At 39.5% G+C, this 27,193-nt stretch overlaps 1 protein-coding gene across 1 annotated transcript in view; it reads right to left on the reverse strand.

Annotated features, from left to right (window-relative positions):
- CUBN (cubilin) overlaps positions 1 to 27,193 on the reverse strand; it is a 143,453-nt gene that overhangs the window by 55,218 nt on the left and 61,042 nt on the right. Inside the window, exons 29-36 of the mRNA XM_018075753.2 lie at positions 23,423 to 23,604; positions 16,676 to 16,850; positions 14,894 to 15,075; positions 8,831 to 8,987; positions 7,035 to 7,151; positions 4,658 to 4,771; positions 2,891 to 3,019; positions 2,484 to 2,616 (exon numbers count right to left, since the gene is read on the reverse strand). Of these exons, the coding sequence (XP_017931242.2) occupies positions 2,484 to 2,616; positions 2,891 to 3,019; positions 4,658 to 4,771; positions 7,035 to 7,151; positions 8,831 to 8,987; positions 14,894 to 15,075; positions 16,676 to 16,850; positions 23,423 to 23,604 (1,189 nt within the window). The remainder of the gene's footprint in view (positions 1 to 2,483; positions 2,617 to 2,890; positions 3,020 to 4,657; positions 4,772 to 7,034; positions 7,152 to 8,830; positions 8,988 to 14,893; positions 15,076 to 16,675; positions 16,851 to 23,422; positions 23,605 to 27,193) is intronic.

A 27,193-nucleotide genomic window follows, 5' to 3' on the forward strand; every position in this document is an offset into this window, starting at 1 on the left:
TAGCAGGAGAAGAGCATTAGCATGCATGTGACTGGCACATACTTCAGAGTGTGCCCTGCCAGGCCACTAATCCCCCTGTAGCTGGTACCCTACTGTAAGAGTTGAAAGGAGGGCAGCAACAAAACCTGCATCACCTGCCAAGGCCACCAATACAGGGTTCTCTCTTTCCTAGCCCCTTATTTTATGACAGAGCTTCAGTTTGCAAAGTTACAATTTTTAAAGAGTTCCCAAACCCTTGTAATATTTCTTGGTTCTCTAAGAACAACCATGAAACACAGATTTTTAATATAAGCTCAGGTTGGACTGTTTACTGAGTGTCAGGTGCAGAGAATATTTTGGCCTTACAAATCAGTTTACAGCCCTTTCATATGTGTATTGCTTCAGTACATTCTGTGAGAATACAATTGTTGGAGGCCTAGATTATTTTGTAGTTGACACCTCAGAACTCAGAAATCCCTTAGTAGTTTCTCCAGAATTATAAAATATTAATGTTTCTCTAGTGTCTCTGAGTTTCACATATTTGGGTGTGCAAAATAATAAAAAGGATTGTTATGAACTCTTCCAAACTACTTTTTACTATAGAACAGGAATGGGATTTAGTATTCAAATTATAAATACTCAATTATTGCACCAAGCTGAATGCTAAATATATTCTAAAAATCATTATCTGTTATTCTAAGTGAAATGCTTTTATTCAATCCAACATGCTTTTCAGAAGCAAGCTATGAATGTATAACAAAGATTTCAGAGAGTGCCTCTTATAACCAATGCCTTCAGCCCTGAATATAGCCATATGTGTTCAGCATACATATGCTGTGAAATGGTTCCAACCACTCATCTGGATATACTTTAGAACAATCTAAAGCTAACCCTCACATTGCAAGACAGGCATTTCTGTTCAGACTGAGCTGAAGAAAATTAATGCCTCATGGCAACAAAACTTTATAACCTCCTAATATTAAATAAAATAAATAGTACTTTCTAACACAATTACTCCATGCTTTCCAGTATTTTCAGCTTGCCTTTCAGCTATGTGTAGCTGAAGAAAAAGAGTTTACATCTACTCAGTGTCACTTTATATAAGTGAATGCTCTGCTGAAGGTTTCTGCTTCATATTAGAATTTCTGGTTTGTTTCTGAAAAGTTGTTATTTATTATTTTGTAGCATTTTGAAAAATACTTTCAGGCTTTTGGAAAACATTTTGGAAAATGTTTTCAGGCTGCAGTACTTTTGCTCTGCTTCAGTGACTAAAGGAGGACTAGAATGTCCTTTTATTGCATTAGTGAATCAGCACGTGTCTAACAAGTTGTACCGTATGCAGGCAGTGTGTTACCGAGAAAATGTTCCTTTTGTCCTGATTAACTGCAAATGGAAGTTTCAGAGTTAGTTTTCTTTTCTTGCTCATTCTTGGTAAGCTTTGCAAAAGGCTAGTGCTGTCTTTCTTGGCAGCAGCCACTGTTTGATGCCCGGAAACAGAAAGGCTCAGAAATCTACCTCATGGGTGAAGAACAACCTAATAGTCCTGTTAAAGGACTCCACGTTATTCTGTAGGTCACACATGACTTTCCTATCAGAATCTTCAAAGGAAAACTAGTTTGCTGAAGGGAAAACATGTTCTCTTGGCTTCTATTGTACCTCCACTGCTTTAACTGATGGAGAAATTTTGAAGACTTTATTATCAATTTTAGAATCATAAAATAGAATCATAGAGTGGTTTGGGTTGGAAGGGACCATAAAGATCAACTAGTTCCAAATCCCTGCCATGGACAGAGACATCTCCCACTAGTCTAGGTTGCTGAGAGCCCCATCCAACCTAGTCTTGAGCACTGTCAGGATCAGGCATTCACAGTTTCTCTGGGCAACCTTTTTCAGGGCCTCACAGTAAAAAACTTCTTCCTAACATCTAATCTAAATCTACTTTCTTTCAGTTTGAAGCCATTGCCCCCTGTTCTGTCACTACAGTTCTTGATGAAGCATCCCTCTCCAGCTTCCCTGTATTGAATTTCATGAGGTTTGCATCAGCCCACCTCTCAAGCATGTCAAGGTCCCTCTAGAAGGCATAACCCTACAATCCGTGGAGCATCTAGGCTCTTTGTATTACTCAGTTATATAATAAACACTACAATTAATCTGGTAGTAAGGAAATAGTAGGAGTTTCCTTAGTAAAGAAAAGGCAGAGCGATGCTAAATTTCCTCTTCTTGTTTATAAGTGAGTGAGAACTGGCTTCTTCAGCATCCCATCCTGCTCAAATAATAAACCACCTATTTACACAACACTGTATATGCCTTAATATAAGCAATGACTAAGACAGGGAAACACTGATTGCAAGCTGCCACTAACCCCTACTGTGTTCTCTTTCCAAGTTACTCTAAAAACATGTTTCTGCTTTATCATCTGGTAATTACACTTCCTAATAAACACAGAGCATCCTTCCTTCAGGTCTGTTAAAGGGCTGAATAATAAGCCCTGGCAAGGCATTTACATGAAGGACAGCTGGAGCCGGTTGCCAGGGGAGCTGAGAATTGTCCAGACACACTCGCTGTTGGGCGGATATGGCTCAGGATAGCCAGGGCTGTTGAAAGATCCTCTGTCCATGTGGAAAGTACCCCCACAGGCTGCAAAAAGAAAGAGACAGCAGAGACTTGGAAAAGATGGCATAAAAAAAACCCAGCAAAAAGCCTTGATAGAGCCAGAGCATTTGCTAATAAAGAAAGCATTTCTCCTTGTCTCTTTGTTCTTCAGCTTGTTGATATACTTGCTGAGACCTTGGCCAAAAAGGGGAAGGGCAATGGGGGGACTTAAAAAACAGAATGTCAGAAAGACAAAGAGGTAAAGGATCTGCTCTTTTTCTTAAAAGTCAGAGGCATAAGGGCTGTTATATGGACTTACATGATGATGATGCAGCATAGGTGGCGTGGAAGCCCCTGGCAGTAATGTCGTTGTTGGAGATGAAGTTCACCACCAAGGCATTACCAAAAGAAGTGATAGGATGTGGTATAGTAGTGCCACAGTAACGACCTGAAAGAGAACAAGCCAGAGAGAAAAAAAAAAGGAGTAATTATAGCATGTAATTACAGCATGTAATTACTACTGTTAATTTAATATTTGGAGTTAATGCTGACAACAAACAGGAGTAACATTTGTTGCTTACAATTGCAGTTCCCAATTCAATCTACATGAAAATGAAATACTCCTTTTCATTTGCATGGAACTCAACTCTGGTGGCAATTTTTTTTTAGCAGAGGAAGGACCTCCTGCATTCCAGACACCTAGTCACTATCTGTTCTGTCATTGAGCTCCTTTGTGTTGCCTCTAGCCAGAAATTACAACCTAATCAGAAAAAAATACAACCAAAAACAACCAAACCCATCAAATATATCTGACAGCAGTTTCCATTTCAATCAGTTGGTTTCTGATGAAAAAAAACAAGTGAAAAATAACAGATCAGTTCTCCTGTAATGGATTGTAGCAATGGGGATTAGGAATAGGAATCATGATCTAGCAAAAAGGCATCTGACGGCAAAAAGAAAGATAGCATCTAGTAACATAGAAACATAGAATAGTTTGGGTTGAAAGGGACTTTTAAAGGTCATCAAGTCCAGCCCTTCTGCAATGAGTAGGGATATCCTTAACTAGATTAGCCTGCTCGGAGCCTCGTCCAACCTGACCTTGAATGTTTCCAGGAATGGGGCATCTACCACCTCTCTGGGAAATCTGTTCCAGCATGTCACCACCCTCCCTGTAAAAAAAAATTTTCCTTATATTTAGTTTAAATCTACCCTCTTTTAGTTTAAAAGCATTACCCCTTGTCCAATCACAATAGGCCCTGCTAAAAAGTTTGAAAAAACTTTCTTAGATGTCCCTTTAAGTATTGAAAAATCCTTTAGCCAAATGAAAGCCAAGGATAGACTAAAAATTAATTCTGCTCTCAGTTATAAAATATTTAAATTGAGTGCAGCCCTACCCCTCATAGAGGCATATACAAAAGTAGATAAAGGAGAACAGAATCAGACAGAGATATTCTGAATTTTCCATAAAGGAATTTGAGGCAACCCTGGACATGCAAGGAGAGTCAGGACCACCCTTTGTCTGGGGGTCTCTCATGGCTTCCTGGTAGCATAGGCAATGAATTTTGTTGCTCCAGGCTACTCCTGCCACTTGCTGGTGATGGCTCTGAACAGATGTGTCAGAAGCAAGCTGCAAAAAAAAGTCAGAAAAGAGCAGAAAAATCAGGCTTTCCAGGGCTTGAGGAAAAACCATTTTCTGCTCCCAGAAATCTGCAGCTTTCTTGACATATATTTAGCATGAACTGTGCTTATGAGTGTGGGTTACGTTGTGTTTTGTATAGTTAACTTGGAATTCAGTTTAAACTGAATCGTTTGGTTTCCAATATTGTTCAGCTGAAGAGGAAGGAAAAGGCAGCTGGAGTCAACCCCAAACTGCTGGTTAGTGGAAATACAGCCAGAGCCTGGGAGGACTCTGCCATTCATACTGAAAACTTATCCTCCATTCTTGGTTTTCTCTGACCAGAGTGGCCAAGGAGCTTCTGTTATCAGAGAAAAATCCATGAGGCAGGAGGCCACACAGAGAAAACCTTCTCCTGCTTACCTTGGGTGTAGTTCTACATATGAAATACACAAGGGAAAGGTACAATACCTTGCAGAGGAGCCTCGTAGTTATCCCCATCCAAAATCTCCACAAAATCCGTTGTACAGTTTCGTCTAGCGTTTTCAATATCAAAGTCAACGAAAGAGAGGGTGACGTGGTTGACTGGCGAAAGAGTAAAAGCTTAGAAGTTGTAATTTCACAGAGAAATAATTACATGTAAACACATGTATCATCTTTTCTTTTTTCCCTTGAGATCAATCAGTCCCCATAAAGCATAACATCTGAAGTAGTTTTTTCCACAATATGTTGAATGAATTTGACGGAAGTACATTAACCTTTACTGCAAAGGTCCTGGTAAATCATTTCACCTTTCAGTACCTTCTAGTACAGACAACATTAGAAGCATAGGATTTAACATATACACACGAATGTAAGTTTCCTGGTATCTGAACAGCTTCATTATATACTGAAAGCATCAGCAAAGAAAACATGGGAAATCTACACATGTTCAGAAACAAAACTTATTTCTACACATCCATGACCTTCTGTCCCTTTGTGATCTATACCATAGATCCGGACAAAATGTGAACTGTCTCTGCCCTGCTCCAGGCTTAGAAAGAGACAGTTCTTTCATTGTATTGTAACATTCCATATTCATCAATTGGACTGGTCAAAGGATCATTAACTACCCTCAGCTATACTTGTACAGAATTGGATTTTCCACACTCTTGGACTGCAGGCTACATTCTGAAAAAGAGAATTTCTGACTCAGGGTATTTTTGACCCTCATTTGGCTCTTGCTTGCCTGATATGAACAAAGGTAATCACAACTGGCAGAAGAGAAGTTGTCTCACAGACACCAGTCTGTGACAGTAGTTAGTCCTGGCCTTAGAGCTCCTATACAGTTTGAGTGGGTCAGAAGGAGTCGCACAATTTAGATGCCAACTAAGTTTTCTCCCACGTTGACCAAGCTGAATTTGACACAAATATTTTGCTTCTCACCAGGCCACACTTAATTGGCAAGAATAAGCTGCAGTGACAGACACGGACCCTGGCGCTGCATCCAGCAGGGTGCCACTGACTGGCATTCAGCTGCATACGCATGTTCCGCGCTCTTTTGTGTCCTGTCTGGTCAATCAATTACAGCTATCAATGCCAGTCCTCAGGATACAGAGCAAAAAGGAAAAACACAGTGGGTGGCCAGGGCAGGAGACTTGTTGGCCTTCTCGGTAAAAGCAGAGCAGGAGCTCTGCTGTGTCTTGCCATTGGCTAAATCTATTGTATATGGTTATGCAACGCAATGCATGCACGCCGTTTGTGTCTGTAGTGCTGTGGGACAGCAAAATGAAGCCACGTGTAGCTCTAACACGTGACATGTGGTGGTCCTGGTGGTAAGTGGAGAAAGTTACTACTACTTCTACAGCATTTTTCTGGTCTTTCATATCGATATAATTCAGGAGACAACAGTTATGTATGATTTTTCAACCTCGTCCAGGAAAAGACTGTCTTTAGAAATAAACGTTGTATAGGTGAGGAGCTTTGATGATGTCCATTTCACATATCTGTATATGAAACTATGCTAAATAAAAAAGGTATTTTTTTTGTCTCCTGTTTTGTGTTCTGGTGTCTTCTTTGTCAAATTGATTTTCATTTTATAAATTAGCAAAATAATCTTATAAATGTGATTGGAACATTCTACGTTTTTAACAACTCTGGCTAAATATCAGATGCACAACTGAAGTAGAATAGTTCCTATTAAAAATACAGATACCATGACACTATTATAGGATTTAACACATATATATTTTTTTGAATCTTATAAATGTAAAGGTAATAGTGGGTACTAAAGGTAATAATCTGATGAAAAATATTTGGTCTTTTATGATCAATCACAAATCTGTGTAAAATTAGGAATAGTTGAGAGTGTATCTATGCACATAAGACCGGTTTATTTATATAGTTTTGTTTGCATTTGATATTGAAATTCTTCTGTACCTTTTCTCATTATTGAATCTTTTTTTTTTTATGTTAACAGCACAGATTTCATGTAACACAACTTTAGTCTGAAAAATCCAGACCAAAATCCAGACCAGCTAAATACAAGTGCTTTAATTATATATAAACCCTTAGATTTTCTCACAGATTAATCCAACTCCACGTAGTATTCAACACCTCATTTATAATTGTAACACTTGGGTCACAGTAAATGGGCTAAGATGACAAAGTTGTAAACTGTTTTCCTCACTATGCACTAAAACTTTTACAGTGAAGTCTGACTTGTGACAGATTAGGAAAGCCACTCTCTCCAACTACCAGGATGCAGGACTTCCTAAAGAAATAAAGGAGGAATTTTGCATTGTTATTACAGAAAAGAAGATGAGGATGTTAGTCATCCCAGCTAACTATAAAAGATGTTTTTACTTACATGGTTCCTGAGCCTGAATAATCCAGCTGCAGTTCTGATTGTTTGGGTATTTGGCAGGATACAGAGGAGAGGAAATTGCTGCCCCAACTGAATCTGACTCTATGAAACTTCCGCACGCTTTAGAATAAAACAGATAGATCATACACACACATAAATATTTACATATACAAACCACCTTTCTTAGATTCTGCAGTGCAAATGAATGCACAAACTGTAACCTGGTATATCAATGTGAAATGAGGATAAAATTCACAACAGTAATTTATCAGAAGAAGAGGCTTAAGGATTAGCTCCCAGCACTGGATGTACCAGTGCTCTGGATCCACAGTCATGCTGTACCTGCCTGACCATCTGAGAGAAGCCAGAGTGACTTGAGAATAGACCTGATAGTTTTCATCTACTCATAGCCCAGAAGAGCAATCTTGAGGCCAAAATAACTTGGTTTCAGGGTAGAGCAATACACCCATTTCACTGGTCATTTGCCTGTGTTGGACACTAGGAAGAAAAAATCATAAGTAACTCTCCGCAACCTTCCAACACCCAAGGATGGCACCACATTGCATTGGCAGGATCCTCTTGTGAGCTGTGTCAGCAAAACTGCAATGGTGTGAAGTGTAGCATGTGTGCAAGAGTGTGGCTGACTGCATAACTTTGGCTGACAGTGCTGAGTGCTGCCAAGCCTCACCTCTAAGCATAGTGGCTCATTATAAAGCCCCCAGGTCTAAGTTTAACACATGACTACTTAAAACAGCAGGGTGAGGAGGTAGGTACCAAAGAGTCAGATTCACTTATTGTGCTGTGCTGTCTAAAATACCCAACAGGAGATGGGTTTTAACAGGATTTTCTCAGGAAGAGGGAAGCTGGGTTGCCAACATCCTAGGCAGGGAGCACTTGCTCACCAGGCATGGTCTGTGCAGGACTGAATCCAGTAAATGTATTCTGAGAAAGTTTAACAGATTAGGCTCTCACAGCTGTTAGTCAGAAATGCTTAATTAGGTATCTAACTAGTACCTCAATAACTGGGGTTTCTGAGATTTTTATTGATGCAAGTTCCTCCTTTTCTTTATCATTTTTTCACAATATTTTCAAAGAAAGAAACATTTCTGGGAAAACTGCTAATTTATAGTGAAAAGAATCTTGAGAAGTAAATTATTTTCTCCACAAATCTAAATGGCTGTATCTTGGAGAAAAAATGTTTACCAAATTATTGTGAAAAAAGTGAAAGAAAATCACCAGTTGTCAAATAGTATGTAATTTCATGAAAAATTCTGCCCAGCTGGTGTCATTTTTCATTAAAAAGGAAACCATGTAAAACACCAATTAGTCCTCCACAAATTGGATAGTTGATGTTTGGCAGGGTGTGCAGGCCTGAATCCATGGACTTCATCAACAGCACCACATAGAATTCTTTTATAGCTTTTCAGATTCATGCGCATGGATGGACATATAAAATGTTATTTTGTCACTAGGTCTCTGGAAACTGCCAGTTGCACATTTTTCTCAGGAAAGTTGTGGAGAGCTAACCCTCTAGGGAGAAAGAATAAGAGGTAGCTGATGTGTTCTAGATGCCTTGCCATAAAAAGTACAGGGTTTTTTCCCAGTTGAAGAATCTAAGGTGATCCTTTACATTCTTTAAACTATAATTTGGAAAAAAATTGGTCCTGATAAAGATACACAGCTGTGTGCTACATATATAGAAACAACACTTCTCATTACCAGTTGGGTTAAAAGATTGTGTCTGATACAAATACACTGGTGATTAGATAAATATGCATTAATGTAAATGATGAAATTACCTTCAGTAAAGCGAGCACTGAAGCCCCTGTGCTGGATGGTTGTATCAGAGTGCAGTCGGATGTACATCAGATTCTTGGAGGATGTGATAGGAGGAGGATGCTCTGTTCCACACAGTTTTCTGAGAAGTGGTGCTTCATTGTTAGGACCATCAAACACCTGTTACAAAAAGATCAAATGAAGTATTTGGTTTCAATGTCAGTATTGAGAAGGCTTTTATTTCATTCTCTCTCTTAGGTTTCATATATTCTGATCCTGATATAGATTAGTATGGGTATGGGCAGCGTAAACAAACTGGTATGGGCACTGGAATGGGCAGTGCAAACAAACTGCATTGCCTATCTTAACCCTGTGGCAATTTCCAAAAAATGGATATATTTCAGTCTGAAGCTACTGTGGTCTTTGTAACAGAAATGCATCAAGTAAATGTGTATCTGGTATGGAAGCATTCGTCTTTTAACAATCCACATGCCCCCACACGTTTGTTGTTTCACAGAATCACAGAATATGCCAAGCTGGAAGGGACCCACAAGGGTCCAACTCCTGGCCCTGCACAGGACCATCCCCAAAAGTCATGCCATGTACCTGAGAGTATCATCCAAATGCTTCTTGAACTCTGTCAGGCTTGGTGCTGTGACCACTTCTCTGGGGAGCCTGTTCCAGTGCCCAACCACCCTCTGGGTGAAGAACCTTTTTTTAATATCTATCCTAAATCTCTCCTGACACAACTTAGGCCATTCCCTCAGTTTCTGTCACTGGTCTTCTGTTAATGACTAACATGAGTTCCCATGTAGCTTTTATTCAGTCAAACTCTGTATCTTGCCTCAGTAAAGACTTTTAAACATGCAACTGGTGCACCAATGAGAGCTCTGACAATGGATAAAAGATCACTAGGATTATATTTTTTACATAAATGCACTCAACATCAAGGATCAGAGTCCGTATATCTGTGTTTTATAATACCTTTAGGGTGCTGAATTACACACATATACATGAAGTGCTATTTAAGTAGAGGGGAAAGAAAAGCAAAAAAAAAAGGGGAGGAAGAAAGTAAAGATGGGTTTACAAAACTTCACTTTTAATTTTACCACAAATGCCTTCCTTCTCTTTTTTGTTTTTCCCCTACAGCTGATAATTTTGCTTCCTTCCTCTCTGTTTCACAATCAGGAAGAGAAGGACAGAGAAATTAGAAGCAATGAGCTTATAGCTTAAGCAGCACCAAAATTACAAGAAAAGAAACCAGAGAGAAAGAAAAATGGCCACAGTCTCAGAATCTCCCACTAGTGTTGCTTCTGTGTTTGGAGCCATGGGCCAGTCTCAGAGCTCTGGTGTCTGGTTTTAGAAGTGACAAGTGCTGGAGCTCCCAGCACAGTTGCATGACCCACAGAGGAAGAGCCTTTGAGCTACTTACTGGGCAGCAACAGCAGTTGAATTCAGTTCCTGTTTCAGCATTAACGTCCTGCACTGTCACAGGCACTTCATTTAATATGACCTATGACTCAGTCGGAGAAAAATTTGGATTAAAATATGGATAGAAGTACTGGAAGATACTGAGGTGCCGGGATGTCAAAAGCTACATAAAAACTCTCTTTGAGCAAAATAATGCCATCAGATTAGAGGATATGTACTTCTTATTGAGATTGTCTTCTTTTGCTTCAAAGTGCCTCAAATTCCAGCAAGTCTGTGCAAGGCAGCACCAACGAATTAGAGATTTCTGACAAGAATGTATAACAGAAGGCAATGTTTCTGCCTCCAGCATTCAAAGGCCTTTAAGCATATTATTGAAAAAAATATAAAAACAGTAGGTGGGAGAAAAGTGACCTCTCTCAAATAAAACCTCAGAGCTGAGAAACAAAGGACAAAACTCTTGCTTAATCCACTGACATACCCTACATAGTCAATGCTGTACTCATGAATTAAACATTTGCTTGTGATTCTGTGAACACTAGAGAGCTGTGTGAGACCTTATGACAGAGTATTAAGTGTTCTGCAATGCTTGTAAAAATGAGTACCTGGTAAAGGGACCCAAAAATATCCATCCATTCAATCTTTTCTTCTCTCTTGGCATCCTGCCACAATCAGTCCTTTAATACAGCTTGTGCAGTGTTTATTCTTCCTCTGCACATATATTCAGTATATAAATCAGACTGCCTGAAGTTAAAAACCACAAACCATGGAATGTGAAAAAAACAAACTAGTGACTAACAGAATAACCCTTTGGAATGAAGGCATTGTCTTTCCCTAGACAGTAGCAAGAGGATTTTATCTGAATGCTAGAATTCAGAATAAGCATTGCACTGAGAGAGCATAGAGAGAGGCCTGACTACAGTTCTCCTAACATGCTGGTTTTGATGGATCTGTGCACCTCTGCCCAGCTGAGGATATGACCAGTGACACACGGACTGTTGTGAGGCTCTAGTGGTTGAGCTTTCTCACTCGTTAAGACATTAAAGATGAGTAACATAAGAGACTAAGTAGGCATTTCATTCCAAGAGCTTTCTGGAATAAAGAAGTCTTTCTTTGGTAATACTAGGAGAGGAGCATGAAGTCAGAGGAATGTTTACTATATCAAGGGTATTTGCTGTTTCTGGGCATCTTGCTTGAAGAATAATACTGTCTCCTCTTTGAGAAACTCTGGGATTGATTCCCCGTCATTTCACTTGATACAAATCTGTCTCAAGCAACATTTCAGCATAAGCATTAGCGGGATACAGCAGCAACTCTTCGGAGTTACAGCAGCTACAAGTTAAGCAGGAACAGGAACACGTGGGTATTTTCTGGCTGCATCATTTCCGTTCACTTGTTATTTATTAATTTAAACTATTTTATAGGGACAATTTCAGGCTTAAAGTTAGAAGTTAGATCAGAAAACACAATATTAACACGCTAGTTCTGGAGAGAGTTGTGTCTTTCTGCAGTTTCTTAAATTTGTTTTGATACATTCGAGAAATGCATTTTTCTGGCTTCATGAGTAGAGGAAAATTACACATTTGCTTACTTAAAAGCCAAGTTTTCAATTTCACCGTGCATAGCAGCAATTTGCTTTTCTATTCCCTTTCCACAATGAACATAACTGAGTGAATCATTGCCTTCTTCAAATGTGTCCTGAATTTTGCAAAAATACATGACAAAAGGACAACAACTGTTGTCTTCTGAGCCATAAAAACTCCATATTTCTAGCTGTTCTCTCTCAGAAGACTCTCTCTGCCAGTACCCGGAATAAATGAAGTCATACCTCCTTTCTAGATGCCAGAAGCTTATATTTTTACATTCCTGTGTATTACTTGTTATACTGCAACAGGAAAGAAAAATAACAATTACTTAATCAAAGTCACTGGACAGAACAAACTATTTCTTCCTCCCCTTCTCAGGACCTTCTGCTACAAGCACTGCCTTCTGAGCCACATCCTCCTCAATCCTTAAATACTTGAAACTCTTGCTGACCTGCACTCCTGGCATAGCATCAGATACATTACTGGTTAAACATGGCCAAACATACAGCAATTAGTGCACTCACTATTTCTTTCCCTCTATTTTCCTTCAAAGAAAGAAATTTGTTTGTTGTGAGACACACTCTCCAGATAGAAATAGGCTAGTACACAGAAAGGAAGATAAAAATTTATTCCTTATGTATGGTGACAGTGACAGTAAAAGAGTCTACTCAAAGATCTTATGCTTTCTACAGAATATTACTGAGTTGTATTCGAGATCCTTATTTAGCAGATGAAGAGGTGCTCATCTGTTATTCGAACAAATAAGGTACACAACTGGGGCACAGAAACAGAGGAATCAACAAAATTTAGGCAGCTAAGCAAATGAAGAATGTACTCCCTGTGCACTCCTTCCACTGACTCTAGAGGGAGCTCAGGGCAGTTACCCCATGGTGACCATCAGGGGCTCAGAATTCATTCTGTTGAACCTAGATCTGTGCTCAGATTCACACGGGAAATCACTGAGCAGAACTGAAAAATGCACTGGGCTTCTTGGACTTGCAGCATAGCCAAGAAGCAGCAGACACAAGTATTTTCCTTTCCTCCATTTTGCTCACATAACACATGCAGTGGAAAACCTTAGAGGAAAGAAATACATTTTCATGTGTTCTCCATAGAAGAGAATTTATCATAGAAATATAAAACCAAAAAAAATCTTGAATCATAACACAGGGAAAAATGAGTTGATCTAGAAGGGGAAGGATGAAGGAAAAGACCGTTGGTACACTCAAGGGTGGAGGGAAGCCCCAAGAGAACTCATAGAGCAAATAAAATCCATAAAGATAAGTCAAAATTCAAGAAACAGAAAAGGGTGGAACCACTGTGTTACTCATATATGGTAGTTGTTCCTACATTAGGAAGAGAAAAACAACCCACCTGCTTCCTTAGCTGCCTGTATTTTCCATTTACACAGCTTTTGGAATGTAATTCCTAAATCATTCATAGTCAGACATCTACTTATACATTTCCAGTTCCTCTCTGTTCCCTCACTCTGTTTTCCTCTGTGTGAGGCATATAACAAGCCTTTGCAATGAGACGAACACAAATCACAGCTAGGTGTTGGTATCAAGTGATGTTCTTATTGGTATACTAGGAATGAAACTTCATCTACTCCTTTCTTGCCCTGCTGATTCCTCTACATGAGCTCTGAAATGCTCTTCACTACCTCATACTCCAAAGCCTCAGAGCCCTTCATTATCTCTTGGCTTCAAATCAGCGTTCTCCCTCATCAATTTTCAAACCACACTCCACTTGGTGGGCAGTGATTGATGCCTGCATTAAATTTAAATCTCCCTCCCTGTTCACATTGCTGCTTCAGTTGTGTTTGTACAGCCAGGGCTGATGGACAACTCCTTCCTTCACCACCCCCAGAAAACCAAAAAAGCAGAAGCAAACAGATACTCCTATAGCACTGAAGGACAAGGGGTGTCACTGCACTGCAATGGTCTGCAAACTTCATTCATAAGTGTTAGGTAAGGGGAGCTGTTTCTGTAACTGCAAGGAGCTCATGTTGCTGAGTACTCCACAAAGTGTTTAGACAGGTACCCACGTCCATTGGCATCAGGTTTAAAAGAGAAACTTGTATATCAGGCCTTTTCAGAATTTACTCCTTAACTGGTGAATGGTTTTGGGGGTTTTTTTTGCAGTAGTATGATCTCAGATGGCCCATGTTTCTGTCAGGCACTTTGATTTTCTACTCCTGTGTGATAGCATAGAAGACTTGAAAATTCCCTTCAATGGTCCCCTGATGTAGTTAATAATGTAAATAAAAAGACATAACCATATTTCCCTATGCTTCATAACCAGAAAAAAAAAAGGAAGAACAGTCATTGTACAAAGACGCTTTGTGGTCAAATGAAATCTTCAGTTCTGCTCAGCAAAGTGGGGACACATTTCCTCTTTTTCTGGTTCAGTACAAAAAAGCTTTACGAGACGATGTTGTTAAAACTGACGCCGTTTTGAAAAGAGTCTCAGTTCCTGCCAAATTGAGTTCTCTGCGAATGACAGTTTATCAAGGAGAGGAAAGCTGGATTTTGGGCTACAGCCACTGTGCTTTATCCAACTGGTACTGATTCACACATGCCTTTGTACTGAGTGAAGTGCAATCTGACATCAAAGGTCAGGACTTCATGTCTCTGCTCCCAAAAGGCCAAGTGGAGATGTGGAGGGTTCTTCATTGTTGTGCACTGATTGAGAATCAGTTTTAATTTCTGTAGCATCAACAAAAACTCACAAACCAACAGCAATGTGAAGCTTTAAAGAGAGCAGTGGCTCTAATGAAGTAATTAAACAGACAGCTGAGGAGCACCTGAATACACAGTGTGTACATAAAGAAAACCAGGCAGCCACAATTCCCTCTGGATGTAGACCTCCCTCTCTCCTGAGTTCGTAACAGACTATGGGCAATCTGTTGTATATGTCGGCAGTTCATCCTATGGCTTGGAACAAGCTGTGGTAAACTGCACTATGAATGGGAAAGGGTGTCATAATAACAGCAAACTATGTATGAGGTTATTTTGCAAGCATTTCACCAGACTCTTTAGAGAACCTTTTAAAATATCTTTTGTTACTTACTTCCACATTGTCATAGTTACATGAATGGTGATTTTCAATGTCAAAATCCGTGAAATTCAATAGCACTCTGTGGCTGTAGTCAACTTGGATAACCCAAGAACAATCTGTGTTGTTATTATAAGGTTGAGGATAGTTTGGAGAATGGATTTCCCCACTGGTAGCTTGGAAAACACCACCACAACCTGAAAAAGACATGATCAATTTTAATCACAAGCTCCTCTCTTTCATGCTTAGCAAGAATTCAGCTCTATTTTTAAACTAAGAATGCCTCCTTCTTTATATTTTCTACATTAAACTTTTGTAAGATGAGTGCTACAACTGTTGAAGTGTCCTGGCTGGAACAAAAATCAATGGAAATTACTATCGGGAAAGTATAATATTATCATTATAATTGAATATGCAACAACAATACTGTGAAGTAGTTTCTTTCTAGCCCCAGGCTGGTAGTAGATATTGCAAAGGCCGAAGCATTAGTGCTGGTATTTCTTTACCCTAGATACTGCAAAAGCAATCCAAAATACCATTCATTTGAACACCACAGACCTGGCATACTGAGAAAGCAATGACTATTCCTAGCTGAGCATACGGTGAGAAAAATACTTCTATACCAAGACAGCTGAGAGCTCGTCACTGCTCATGAGCAGTAGAGCAATTGCAAGCCTCAAGTTTCTACATGTGTACCCATGAAGCTGAGGGTTTACTGAAGATTCCACCCTCAGATATTTCTGACCAGAATAACTCTGGTGCTCTTGAATAACTAAATAGCCTGGAATGATGGATCCTGTATGGAAAGTACACGACTAACACAAACAAATGGACTTTTATATATTGTAAAGGGATGGAGGAGGGAGAGGGAAACATATTGGGATTGCTGTAGATGGAGGCAGCCCGCTGGAAGAATAAAAGACCATACTGTTATTGCATTCTAGTGAGTGGGTATTTTAGAGGCTAGAGGGGGGTGGAAGTACAAGAGGCAAGACGCTGTAAAGGGATGAGAAAGCTTCAGGGGGCCTAAGTAATAAAAATAAGCTGCTAGATCTTGGAAGGGGATTAATTCAAAGGACTATTGTAGAGTACTTTTATTCAAAAAAATCTTGTGCCTTTCTCATAAAACTTGTGAGAGATGAGAAGTATAAACCTTGACAAATTAATGAATCAGTGTGCTTAATCAAGCAAAACTTCAAGAATTAAAATCTGCCTCTCCTCACTTTTCATTGCAATTATTTTCCGATAATTGGCCTTTTCATAAGAATTCATTCAACACGTGGTTGAATCTTTTAAGCCTGTCTTTTTTACTGATTACCAGTAAGGCTATGAACAATCACATGGGGTGTAGATGAACCTTATAGAGTTCAAGTATTTACTAATCATGCCAAATATTTTTGGAGTCCACCGAGTTCACCAAGGTAAGCCACATTCTCAGATATCTTTCACTTTACTGTTTAAAACCAAAAGCATCATTCAGCTAATAAAGGACTCTGTATGGGTAAGTGGGTGGGAAGAACTGGTAGCATGCAAATATCTTTTTTTGATTACAGGAATATCTTGATTAATTTTGTAGAGAAGAAACCCACAAAAAATACATAAATAGGCCTAGATTTCAGCTAGTTAGACAATTTTTTCTTCTGTGTGTCTTTCAGCATCTCTTACTCTTACCAAATCTAGTAACACCCACATCCTCCTTCAGCTTTCAGTCCTATGCTGTTTGACTGAGTGCTTGCATGGCTGATCCTCGATTCTCTGACTTCTTGACTTTCTCATGGTATTAATCAGTATACTCACCACCTGGATTTTCTTGCCAGGAGGCATTAAAACCTCTCCCTGTCACTGCTGCATCTGTCTTGAAACGGACAATGGCCGAATTGCCGGTGGTAGAGACTCGCAGTGGGTTTTGTGCTGATCTTGAAACACACAGTTGGGCCAGCCTAGGAGAGAGGAAATCCGGGCCACCATAGACCTAGAAATGGAAGAAATACTGTCAAAGTTTTCCAAAGAGACCGTTTGCCATACAGAGTACATGAAAACTGTTTAGCTAGAAGGAAAAAAGCAACCCAATCTATAAGTATTGATTAGACATTTTTAAATGTAAAGCAGATAATAGAGTTATTTTCTCTGCAGGTTTACTTGGTATCTGAACCAACTGACTGAACCAAGTATGAAATGCTAGATGATTTCAGAATAGTCTTGCATTAAATAGAAGTTTCTGTTTGGGGACTGGGCTACATTCCTCTTCCCCTTACCTTCAGGATTAGCACCTTGTTTCTGTGGGCATGTAAATGCAGATTTTTTTTGCATGCTTGTGCAAACAAACTCCTTCTCTTCACAGGAATCTGTGCTGATGTTTTGCATTATTGATGTTCAGAGACATTACTAAGGATGATTATTATACTGGGGCTAGATTTCATCATTCCTTCTGGTAAAACAAAAAAAATTGCAATTTTGTTGACTTCAAGGGCAGTATAAACATCCAAATGATGGGATTTTGGTCAAGTAAACTACATTTTAATAATACTCTTTGGAAGCAAGGATATATATCATATATATTTGCCACAGAAGACAAGTTTTGACTTCAAAGAGTAATTATTTCCTACTCAGAAGAGACTGCCCCAGAAAACCATCTCTCTCTTAAGCATCATCAGCAGTATTGTGTACTTATAATGCATTTTTAAACCAAATGAAGTGAATGAGGTGGCAGTGCTGAAGGATTGTTAATTCTGTTTCTTGTTTTCCCAGAAGGGATGTAGGATTTCAGTTTGAGCCCATTTATAACTCGTGGAACTGGCTCAGCTTCCCTAGTCTTCTGCCTCAAAGCAGAAGAAAACACACATGCTCAGTGCCATTTCCAAATCCAGACATGTGATTTTGGTGCTAAGAGCCCTCAATGATTGAATTTTCCTGTCTTCCTGCATGCAAATGAAATGCCACCTGATACTAAAAGTCTACTACCTTCCATTTTTATGTCCCCGGTAGGGCAGCAGCTGCAAAAGGCACCTTGACAGTAACCTCAAATGTGAAAACCAGGAAAGAGATACACTAAATTAAGTGTGCCACTGTCTTTCAGCAATTGAAATAGTAATGGAAAGATTCTCACTGTATAAGTACATATTATGTATAAATCCTAAAGCTAAACTAGAGAACAGCAAGTTCTAACAAAAAAAACCCCACTACCCAACCCAAAAAAAAACCCCCAAACAAACAAACAAAAACACCCAACCCCCCCCAAAAAGCAGAGAACAGGAATATAAGGCAACAAAACCCATCAGAATTTTCCAACCAGTAGCATCTCAAGTCTGCTCCAATATTTTATTAGTCCGGTAAACATCAAAAAGGTCAAAAGAAGCAATCCATGAATCTCTCTTTAAAAGCGACAGTACTGTAAGAAACAGCTTTCTCTGTGACACTTTTTCCTCTGATCACTTCTAGATGAGGGAAAACTCATTATTTTAATAAGCTCTGTCAGATACTTTTTATCCCCAGAAGAAGTTTGGGTTCTGTACAAGCTAAATATCTGAGCAAGTCTAACAAAGAGCTGAGTTAGTCCCCCCACCTCCAGGGCTGAGTGTAGCGCATTGTTACATAATTTGATTAACTGTATGTTCACTATCTGCTCACAGGACCTGACACTGCTCTGATGTTAGAGTTTTAAGAGAAAAAAATTGGGTTTTAACTGGAAAAATATTCAGAGACTTCAGATTAATGTGAGATCTCAGAAACTGAAGCTTGCATCCCCAGAAGAAATAAGGAATTGATTTTTTTTATAAACATCATAGTCTGTTCAGTGTTCCAAAGACTGCATTTTGCTGATAACACAGCCTTAATAACTTAAACATATTTATTTTGACTGAGACAGCACTTTTTTGCATTCTGCAGAGAGGCTGCCTGACTTGAATAGATAATGGCTCCTCTGTCCAATCGATCGTCTCAGGGCATTCAAGAGAAGTCAGTATGGATGAAATCGCAGCTCAGATTCAGAATCTGTAATGAAGCTGTCACAGTCTGAGGAAGAAGCCTGTTTGTCCACTGGAAACTCAGTGTCTTCAGAAAAATCTTACTGCTTGGCTGCTCGTGAGGCCCAGTGACAGCTGCATTTGTCAGAAGTCTGTTCAAAATGTGAATTTTAAAATGTGTTTGTGGTATATTCCCTGAGTAAGAGCCACAGCATGAGATTTAGCTGGAACACATGCTCTTAATCATCTAAACCAGCCTAGGGAAGCTATGTGACAGAGGAAACAGCAGGAGTTTCTAACATGCATCTAATAAGCCTCATGGACCAGCCTCTCACATCATCCCTGGTGCTCTGTGGGGCCATCTGCACACCATGGACAGGGGAACCAAACCCAGCTCTGACATAAGCCCTGCTGATTTCTGTAGCATTACCTCAGAAATTACCTTGGCCTGAGCTGAACATTTAGAATTGACCTGTTGGGAAGGAATTAAGGATGGGGAAGAAATATTGATGGAAATCTGAGGTTTGTGGGTCTCGTTTACATTGTTAACTGTTCAGCAACAGCTTTCTGCAGTTTCAAAATAAAAAGCAGTCAGAGGCATGCTCTTTGCAGTTAGGAGTCTATTTTCTTTTCTCCTTTAGGCCAGTTCAATTAATCAGATGCTTTCACAAGGGCTGGAACAAAAACAAATTCAAGTGTTTCCATGACAAAAAACAATAAAATATTATATTTGGCCCCAAAGAGGAAAACCAATAGTTACCACATGAAAAAAAAAAAGAGGGAAAAGAGAATGGATGGAAAGAATGAATTCAAGGGTGTGGTTCACAAAGAGTCATAGGATGTCTGAGCTGAAAAAAACCAAAAATAAAAATAAAAACAAAACCAGCTAGTCTGACCAGAGTACCTGATCCAGAGATAAAGTGGTATTGGATGGCATAACAGTGCTGCAGGACACTGACGTAAAGCCCATGGTTTTAATCTGTTCTTATCATTTGCTTCTGCCCCGTTAGCTCCATTTATTGTTAACAGTCAGCATTCCAGAGTTATGAGCAACAGAAAGCTGTTTTTATGTGGTTGGTCACCCTCATGACACAGATTTTCTGGGAATAACACTGATCCCTGTTCAGATATAACTTCCAGCAAAGAGAGAGCGTGGCTTTGACAAAGAATCAAGAACTTTGGTAATTTTTGGTGTTTCTTTATATTTAAATGAGAAGACCAAAGCATCTAATAAAGACTTGGAAGTGCAATAGATTGAGAGTGTTCCTTCCTTTTCAGCTCAGAGCTACATCTTGGTGAGACAGATATATTTATAACAATCTGGTCTGTACTAAGGAGAAGGTGTCATAATTTAACGAAGCAGACATGGTAATTTTCCTCTATGTGTGTTTTTTCAATAGAAGCCATTACAAAAATTATTTAACTCTTTCATTGTGTCCAAAATAATGGCTCCTATTTCCATGAAACATTTCTAGGAAACATCTTTATGAACAACTTAAAATTTGCTTCTGGATGTTAATAAAAGGAAGAGAATTTGATGAGGAAGAAAAAAAGACGGTGCAACAGTGTCATAAAAGAAACAGGGAGAAAGATTAAAGGAGAATGTATCAAACACTTGACCCATGGGGATAACTCGAGGTTTTCACATAAAAAAAAATATTCACCAGTCTTGGTGAAACATACAGCAGTTCTGATATACTGACATGGAAAGGACAGCTTGTTTAAGAGGCATTGTCAAAGGAAAGGGAAGGGAGATGCTGCATTTTACAAAAACAAGCATGCTTCAGACAAATGTGCAAGAGAGAAATGTTCAAGAAATTATGGTATAAAAATGAAGTTAGCAGGAAAGTGGCTGCAATGGGAAAGATCTCTTAGAATTTTTGTACAATTCTCTGACAGCTCAAAAGGATGAGGGTGTTTCTAACCAAAAGCTAAATGCATCCATAAGAGCAAGTTTTGTGATTACTGGGAAATATTTATTACAAGATGGCTTATTTCAGGTAGTAGAGAGAGTTAATGGGACATGGAGGGACAGCAGACTGCAGAGCTACTTTTGTACTGATTTTGACTTTCTATTACAACTGGAAAGTTGTTTGACTTGAAAGAAAGCAGGAAGCGGTAGAACTCACTACTCAGAGATAAGGGAAAAGTGAAATTGGAACAATAACTATGAGAAAAATCAGACTTCCAAACCCAAAGAACTGGTAGACAGGATATTCTTGGGAAGATAATGTGAGACTGAAAGACATTTGGAACCTTAGTGATCACTGAAACACACTGTATCAAAAGCACACTAGGAACCTCTTTTTTTCTAACACTTTGCAAATATGTGTGTGTAGTTTTCAGCTTGGACTTATGTAGACAACTAAAGGAAAGAAGATGACAAGATAAAGCAGCTTCTGAAAATGGTTAACCCTAAATCTGAGTCATCATTTGTTCTGTGCAGACTATGTCAATCCTGCTGTGAATGTGTAATTTTATAATAAAAGAAGAAAATATGCATGTGGAAAGGTACATAAAGCTCCACCAAGTGCCTTCAGCTTGGCAGGGCAAGCTCTACACTGCCAGGCAGGACCTTTGATCCCGCACTAAGGAATGAACCAATTTTCCCCAGTAAGCTGATTTACAGTAGGTTATCTGTCAGCAGATCAGAGCCAGGTGTTGGGAACCAGATGAACCAAGGTCAGGAGACAAGTAACTCAGAGTCATGCCAATTCTGAGGGCAGGAAGGCAGAGGAGCTCAAACAGCAAGGTGGGTGTCTGTGCAGATGAATGAGTAAGGTCGAGAAGAAGCAAAGCATAGCAACTAGGCTTCAAATGGTAAAGAAAGAAAACCTATGGCCTAAGGTGAATACCTTGCTTGGGGATACATAGCAGAAAACTGCAGGATCCTCTTAATCAGCTTTTTAAAGCAGTTTGTGTCCAGCAATGCACTCGGTTTTAGGCCAGCCCTCCCTCTCAAGTCGAAGAGTTGTCAAACAAATGGTTGGCAGCCACCTGTACTCTTACTGGATCATGATAGCTCCTAGATGACAATCTGCAGATGTGGGCATTGTTCTGGGACTATTCAAGAAGTGGTCATGCACAGCAGACTTAGATTGCTGTTTAATGGATTCCTCTGGTCAACAGAGACACAACTGAAGCCTACAGGCAGATTAACTCCAATCTAATAACTCTGGGAACAAACAACAATGAAGATGCAATACAACAGACTTCATCAATACCCAAACCAGAAAATACAGATCACCTCACAGTCCCTGGTGTCAGCAATGTGACACACAGCCATACTTGCCAATGCTATCGATGGAGAATTCATGGACCAACTTCCTTATACCCACATCCTACAGAAATCCCAAAGTCAATAGGATACTCAAAGCACAGTGTCCATTTGGTCAAGACTTCCACTGCATTGCTAAGCTAGAGAAGCCTCTTTTAGAGCCAGAAAGCTGGAGTTAAGCTACACATCTCTTTGACTCATACAAATGTTTAGCTATCTATCTATCTATCTGGAAGCTGTATATTCAGGACCTGCCTTAGGATGTGGGTTAAGTTTTCCATGAACAATGCTGCTTAGTGTGCACTAAGTAGCACAGGCCGGAGAAATCAAAGCTACTAATGTGGGAATGGGCAGCAGTGAGTAGGTACGGCTGCTGGACAGAAAGCTATCTAATTCTATACTGGTGACACACCACATCAACAGGAAAAGAGCAGAAGAAAGACTCCAGCAGAATGGTACACGATCTCTTAATCTTTTGGGCTCATTATAAAAACTTTAAAATGTCACCCATGGATTAACATCGACAAAACTCCCAACAACTCTACTTGCATTAGTGATCTCAAATGTCTCTAGTGAGAACAATCTAGAAAATCTGTAATTCTAAAGAGTTTCTTCCTGAAATTACTTCCTATCCCGTCTTCCTGCACTGAAAGTGTATTCAACTCCATTAGCTGGGATTGGTCACCTATCTGCTTCCCAACATGAGCAAAAAGATGTCATACAGGGTCATCCAGTCTTATGGGGCCCTTACAGTTCAGTACACCCTTAGAGGGGTACCTTTTCTCCTTGTTCCACCACACTAACATGACTAGGACACTTCCTCTTCTTTTACTCTTTTTTTCTGAGTACAAAGATTCTTCATAGTTTTCATCACTCAAGGTTATAAATATTACCATTTCCTTGGAAGGTCCTACACAAAGTCTCACCTTAGTTATCCACACAGCGATCCATTATCTTCCTTTACATTGGGAAATTGTCTCCATGGCACAGCACCCCACATTTAATTCTTTGTAAAAGATGGACTTTTTAAGACTGTTTCAAAACAGTTGTGTCTCTTGTTAGGAAGAGTACAGTGCCTAGCATCATTATTGACTATGATATACAGACACCAAAGACATAAAAGCAAGAAATAATAAGAGCATTGTGGCTTCTGTGACAATACCTGTGAAACTTAACTAACCACAGTAGAAATGGGAAGCCAGAGTAGAATTATTTGTTCTGTTCCTGCAGTTCTTGGGATTATCTGTTCCAGACAGAAATCCATGTAACTTGTGTATTTTAGAAGAGTAAATATAATGCTCTTACCTCCAAAACATCATAGCTGCAGTTTGGGTGATATTCAATGTCGAATTCCTGAATGGTGAGTTGAATGCTGCTGCCAGGTGCTGTGTGGATGTACCAGATGCATTCCCTGTTGCTTGGGTATCTGCTGGGGTAGCCAGGGCTGTGAAATGAACCAGAAGGGCCAGAGAGTTCTCCTCCACAGCCTGACAACACAGCAAAGCAGCCTGTCAGTGAGGAGCTCTGGAGTAAGGACAGGCAGTAGCATCCATTCCATAGACAAATGTGTATTCTGGGCTGGAGGGTCTGATCTATCACAGGGAACCCAGGAAAAGAATGGCAGGCTAGCCCTGTTTGCGCTGCCTATGCAGTAAGTTTTATACCATACCTCAGCATCTGCTTTGACAGCTGAACAAATTGAGACACAGAGCACAAGAAGTGACATTTTTTTGTATTGGCCTTGAACTTTATCAGTTCTAGAAAGCTGAATCAGATCCATCCTCAGCTCTTACTTAGTTCAATTAATACACGAGTTAAGTTATCATGGAGAAGGCTTCCTATTGTTGTAAAAATGCATTTCCCACTGCTTTAGAAATCATAAAATTAAAGACAATACAATTTCCCTCAGCCTACTGAGCATGATTACAAGCTGCCAAGTCACAGTGGATAAACTGGCTTTCTGACACTTGGTGGGTGTAATGTTCTTTTTTTTTCTTAATTCAACTGGAACTGTGCAATTGTAAGACAAGCCGTGTTTGAAAAGCTACATATTTTTATTTTCAGATAAGAAATTACTTCCTAACATCACTCCCCAGCCCCCTGGGTGACTAAGTTCTTGCATATCATGAGCTAGATTGAAAAAAAAGAAAAGCAGCAAAGCAATGGATCAAATGCAGGCCCTGATTTGACAGCACAAAGCAGCTGAACATCTGAGACTACAGTTTCATCATTGCTTTATGGACATGTTGTAAGTGCAGCACCAGCCTCCTGAAGATGCTATCCCTGACTCAGTCCCCAAGTGCAAGCATCAGCAGGGTGGGAAAGTATAGCAGCCCTCCTAGTGTCAGAGAAGACTTAGATCAGCTAGATTCATGGCAAAACTTCACCTGTGGAGAAACCAAGAGGGTGGCTGTGTATCTGTCACATGCAGAAAGTGTTTGATCTGGTTTTACAAGTGTGTTGCTCTGCCTTGCAGCACCATTTTTTTCTTCTCTAAATTACAAGCCCCCAGGTGTTTCATTTAGGCACTATCTTTTGCTCATACAGCTTTTATAGGGTCACTCGAGCTTTGCAAGTAATGCCCACACTCCATCAATCTCTCTGGCTTCATCTCCAGAGGGAAGGTTCTGTCACATGCAAAAAAGCCCCCAAATACTTAATAAAGTCATCTAACAAACCATGAGCTCTATATGTCCAGAGGCAAATACTGCAGTATGTCAGAAGTGATAAATAGCGTTTGTATCAGAACCATTATTTATAGGACATATTTTATAACATAAAACAAATAAATTACCCCTTTGACCTGCTCAACTAATCCACACATATATGCAAAACTCATCTAATCTCTTCGAAGTCTAGAATAATTTGCAGCTTGAACAAGGTATCTTTGGTCATTGCTCTGCCTATTGCTTTCTTTTTTACTTCAGGAAGCTATAGAGCAAGATCTTTAGTTAAATGAAAATACTTTCCTTAACACCTTCTGTGACTGCTAAGTCCCAGAAGCATTTGCCATCATCTCTATCATGGGGTCTTTCAGGTCCTTACTGAAAACTTGGGTTTGGCTTTATCACAGTTGGCTATTGGACTACAAAATAAAAATCTATGAGGGGAAAGAGCAGCAGGTCTGAAAGGGATCAAAGTAATAAGAAGTTATTTTAAGCTAAAAAAGAGATGTCCAAATACAGATGTGAAGAAGACTCCAGCCATGCCAACAATGTAACACTGATCTCTGTCAGTCCAACACCTAGTACTCACTGGAAAACCACCTTTTAAACAGAAGAGCTCTCACAGTTGAACAATAGTTAGCTATAACCCAGGAAAATCTTTACATAGCTGAACTGGACCTCACCGGTGAATTGGCACAGGCTTAGTTCTTCTCCTTTTCCCCACCTCACTGCAGTCTGATGTGGTTTGCCCTGCAGCCACAAAGTTAAACTGTCAAGCTACTGGGTGTCTCAATCTAAGAGCTAAAGAAGATTTAAAGTGTATTTCAAACCAATCCTGCCTTCAGTCCCTAGGAGAGACACAGAACAAGGTAGTGCACTTCCTTCCCTGAGGCCTGCCAGCACTGAAAAATGTTAAGTCTCTGAAACTTTGATATCCATGAACATTTCATCAGAGAGATGGAGAGGAAGAAAGCTCAGTGTAACCCACCACCCCTTTCTCCCCCAGTGCCATTAGAAGATGGACTAATTTTTCTCAAAAGAAATCAAGTCGTTGAGGTTTTATAACTGGAGAAAGAAAGGTGTCAGCAGCAGAGGAGCTTTACAGTGGAACTGCCAGGTGAGTTACTCGCTTTCTTTCCCCTCACCAGCCGGATTTACACAGCTACTTAGGACAGATTTCAGGAGGAAAAAGCTGCTTTGCCAGCTTGGAAAACAGAATGATTTTTCAACAAACAGACTTGATGTCTCTGCTCCTGAGGGGGTGGGAACAGGGAGGCAGGGGAGTTTCAGCAGGCGAGAACAAAGCCAATCGCTGTTTATCTCAGCCTGAAGAAAGCTGGGAACATTTTAAAACTAAACAGGCAGTTATGACTCAGCTTCTCCTACTAACAGTTTCCTGATAGCCACAAAAGACATGTTTTTTATTTAAACTCGAAATGGCTCTGATGAGTGGAAAGCTTGTGTGCTGTACTTTGAGACACAGACCTTTCTTCCTTGTGAATTGTAGGTAGCATTCAGATTACTCACACACCCTCTCCAGAGAGGTTTATATTTTCTCTGAGCTCAATCAATATTCTCTAGATGAGGTATGTGAAGCACATGAGTAAGAAGGTCAAACTGTTTTTAAAGTCCCATTTCTTTTCTTCCAACTACAAATGTTCCCAGAAAAGGCTTTTTGTTAAAATGAAGTGATTCTTCTTAAGTGCTCCAATAAAATGATGGTAAAGTTTAGGTCTCTGTGATTCATTTCTTATAATGAATGTGGGGAACTCATGTTGCCAATCATTTATTAATTGTTTGCAAACAGATCAGAATTGCTTGAGTTTATGCCTAAGTGTTCACTGACAAATAGCTGAAAAAAGAACTCACTGATCTTTGCAAATATGTGAACTTCACATCTGAATTGTTTTGACTAAAGTGCATATGCCATAAACCTCCACATCAGAGCAGAAGCACAGTCTCTGAACCTCTGGCCAGCTGGCAGAAAGTCTATATATTACGTTTCCTCATATGGATGAGGTAAGAATCAGTTCTGTTGTGCTTTTCTGAAAATACAGATAGTGGATTTTAACAAAGTATTTACAGAAATACTTAGGGGATTAAAAAAAGTGTTCCTACCTTTAAACTTACTAGCTACATTGCAACACCAAAATAAGAAAACAAAAATAATAATAGAATAACTTTCTGAAATGCTTAAAAAGCTTTGATTCATTACATGAATATAAACCTTCTCCCAACTCTCCCAATGTTTATATTTGTCTGCAAGCATCAGATGAGATTTTGCTTCTATTCAAATAAATGGAACTTGTGCTGTTTATGGCAGCAAAATAAAAAAATGTGATCTTTAGGGGTACATAAAAATGTAGAAGCAGAACCCATAAGTAGCTGTATGACTTCAGCTCTCACTGAA

Source organism: Manacus vitellinus, unplaced genomic scaffold (assembly GCF_001715985.3).
Source record: "Manacus vitellinus isolate BGI_N305 unplaced genomic scaffold, ASM171598v3 scaffold_3_pilon, whole genome shotgun sequence".
In the NCBI taxonomy this organism is placed as follows: domain Eukaryota; kingdom Metazoa; phylum Chordata; class Aves; order Passeriformes; family Pipridae; genus Manacus; species Manacus vitellinus.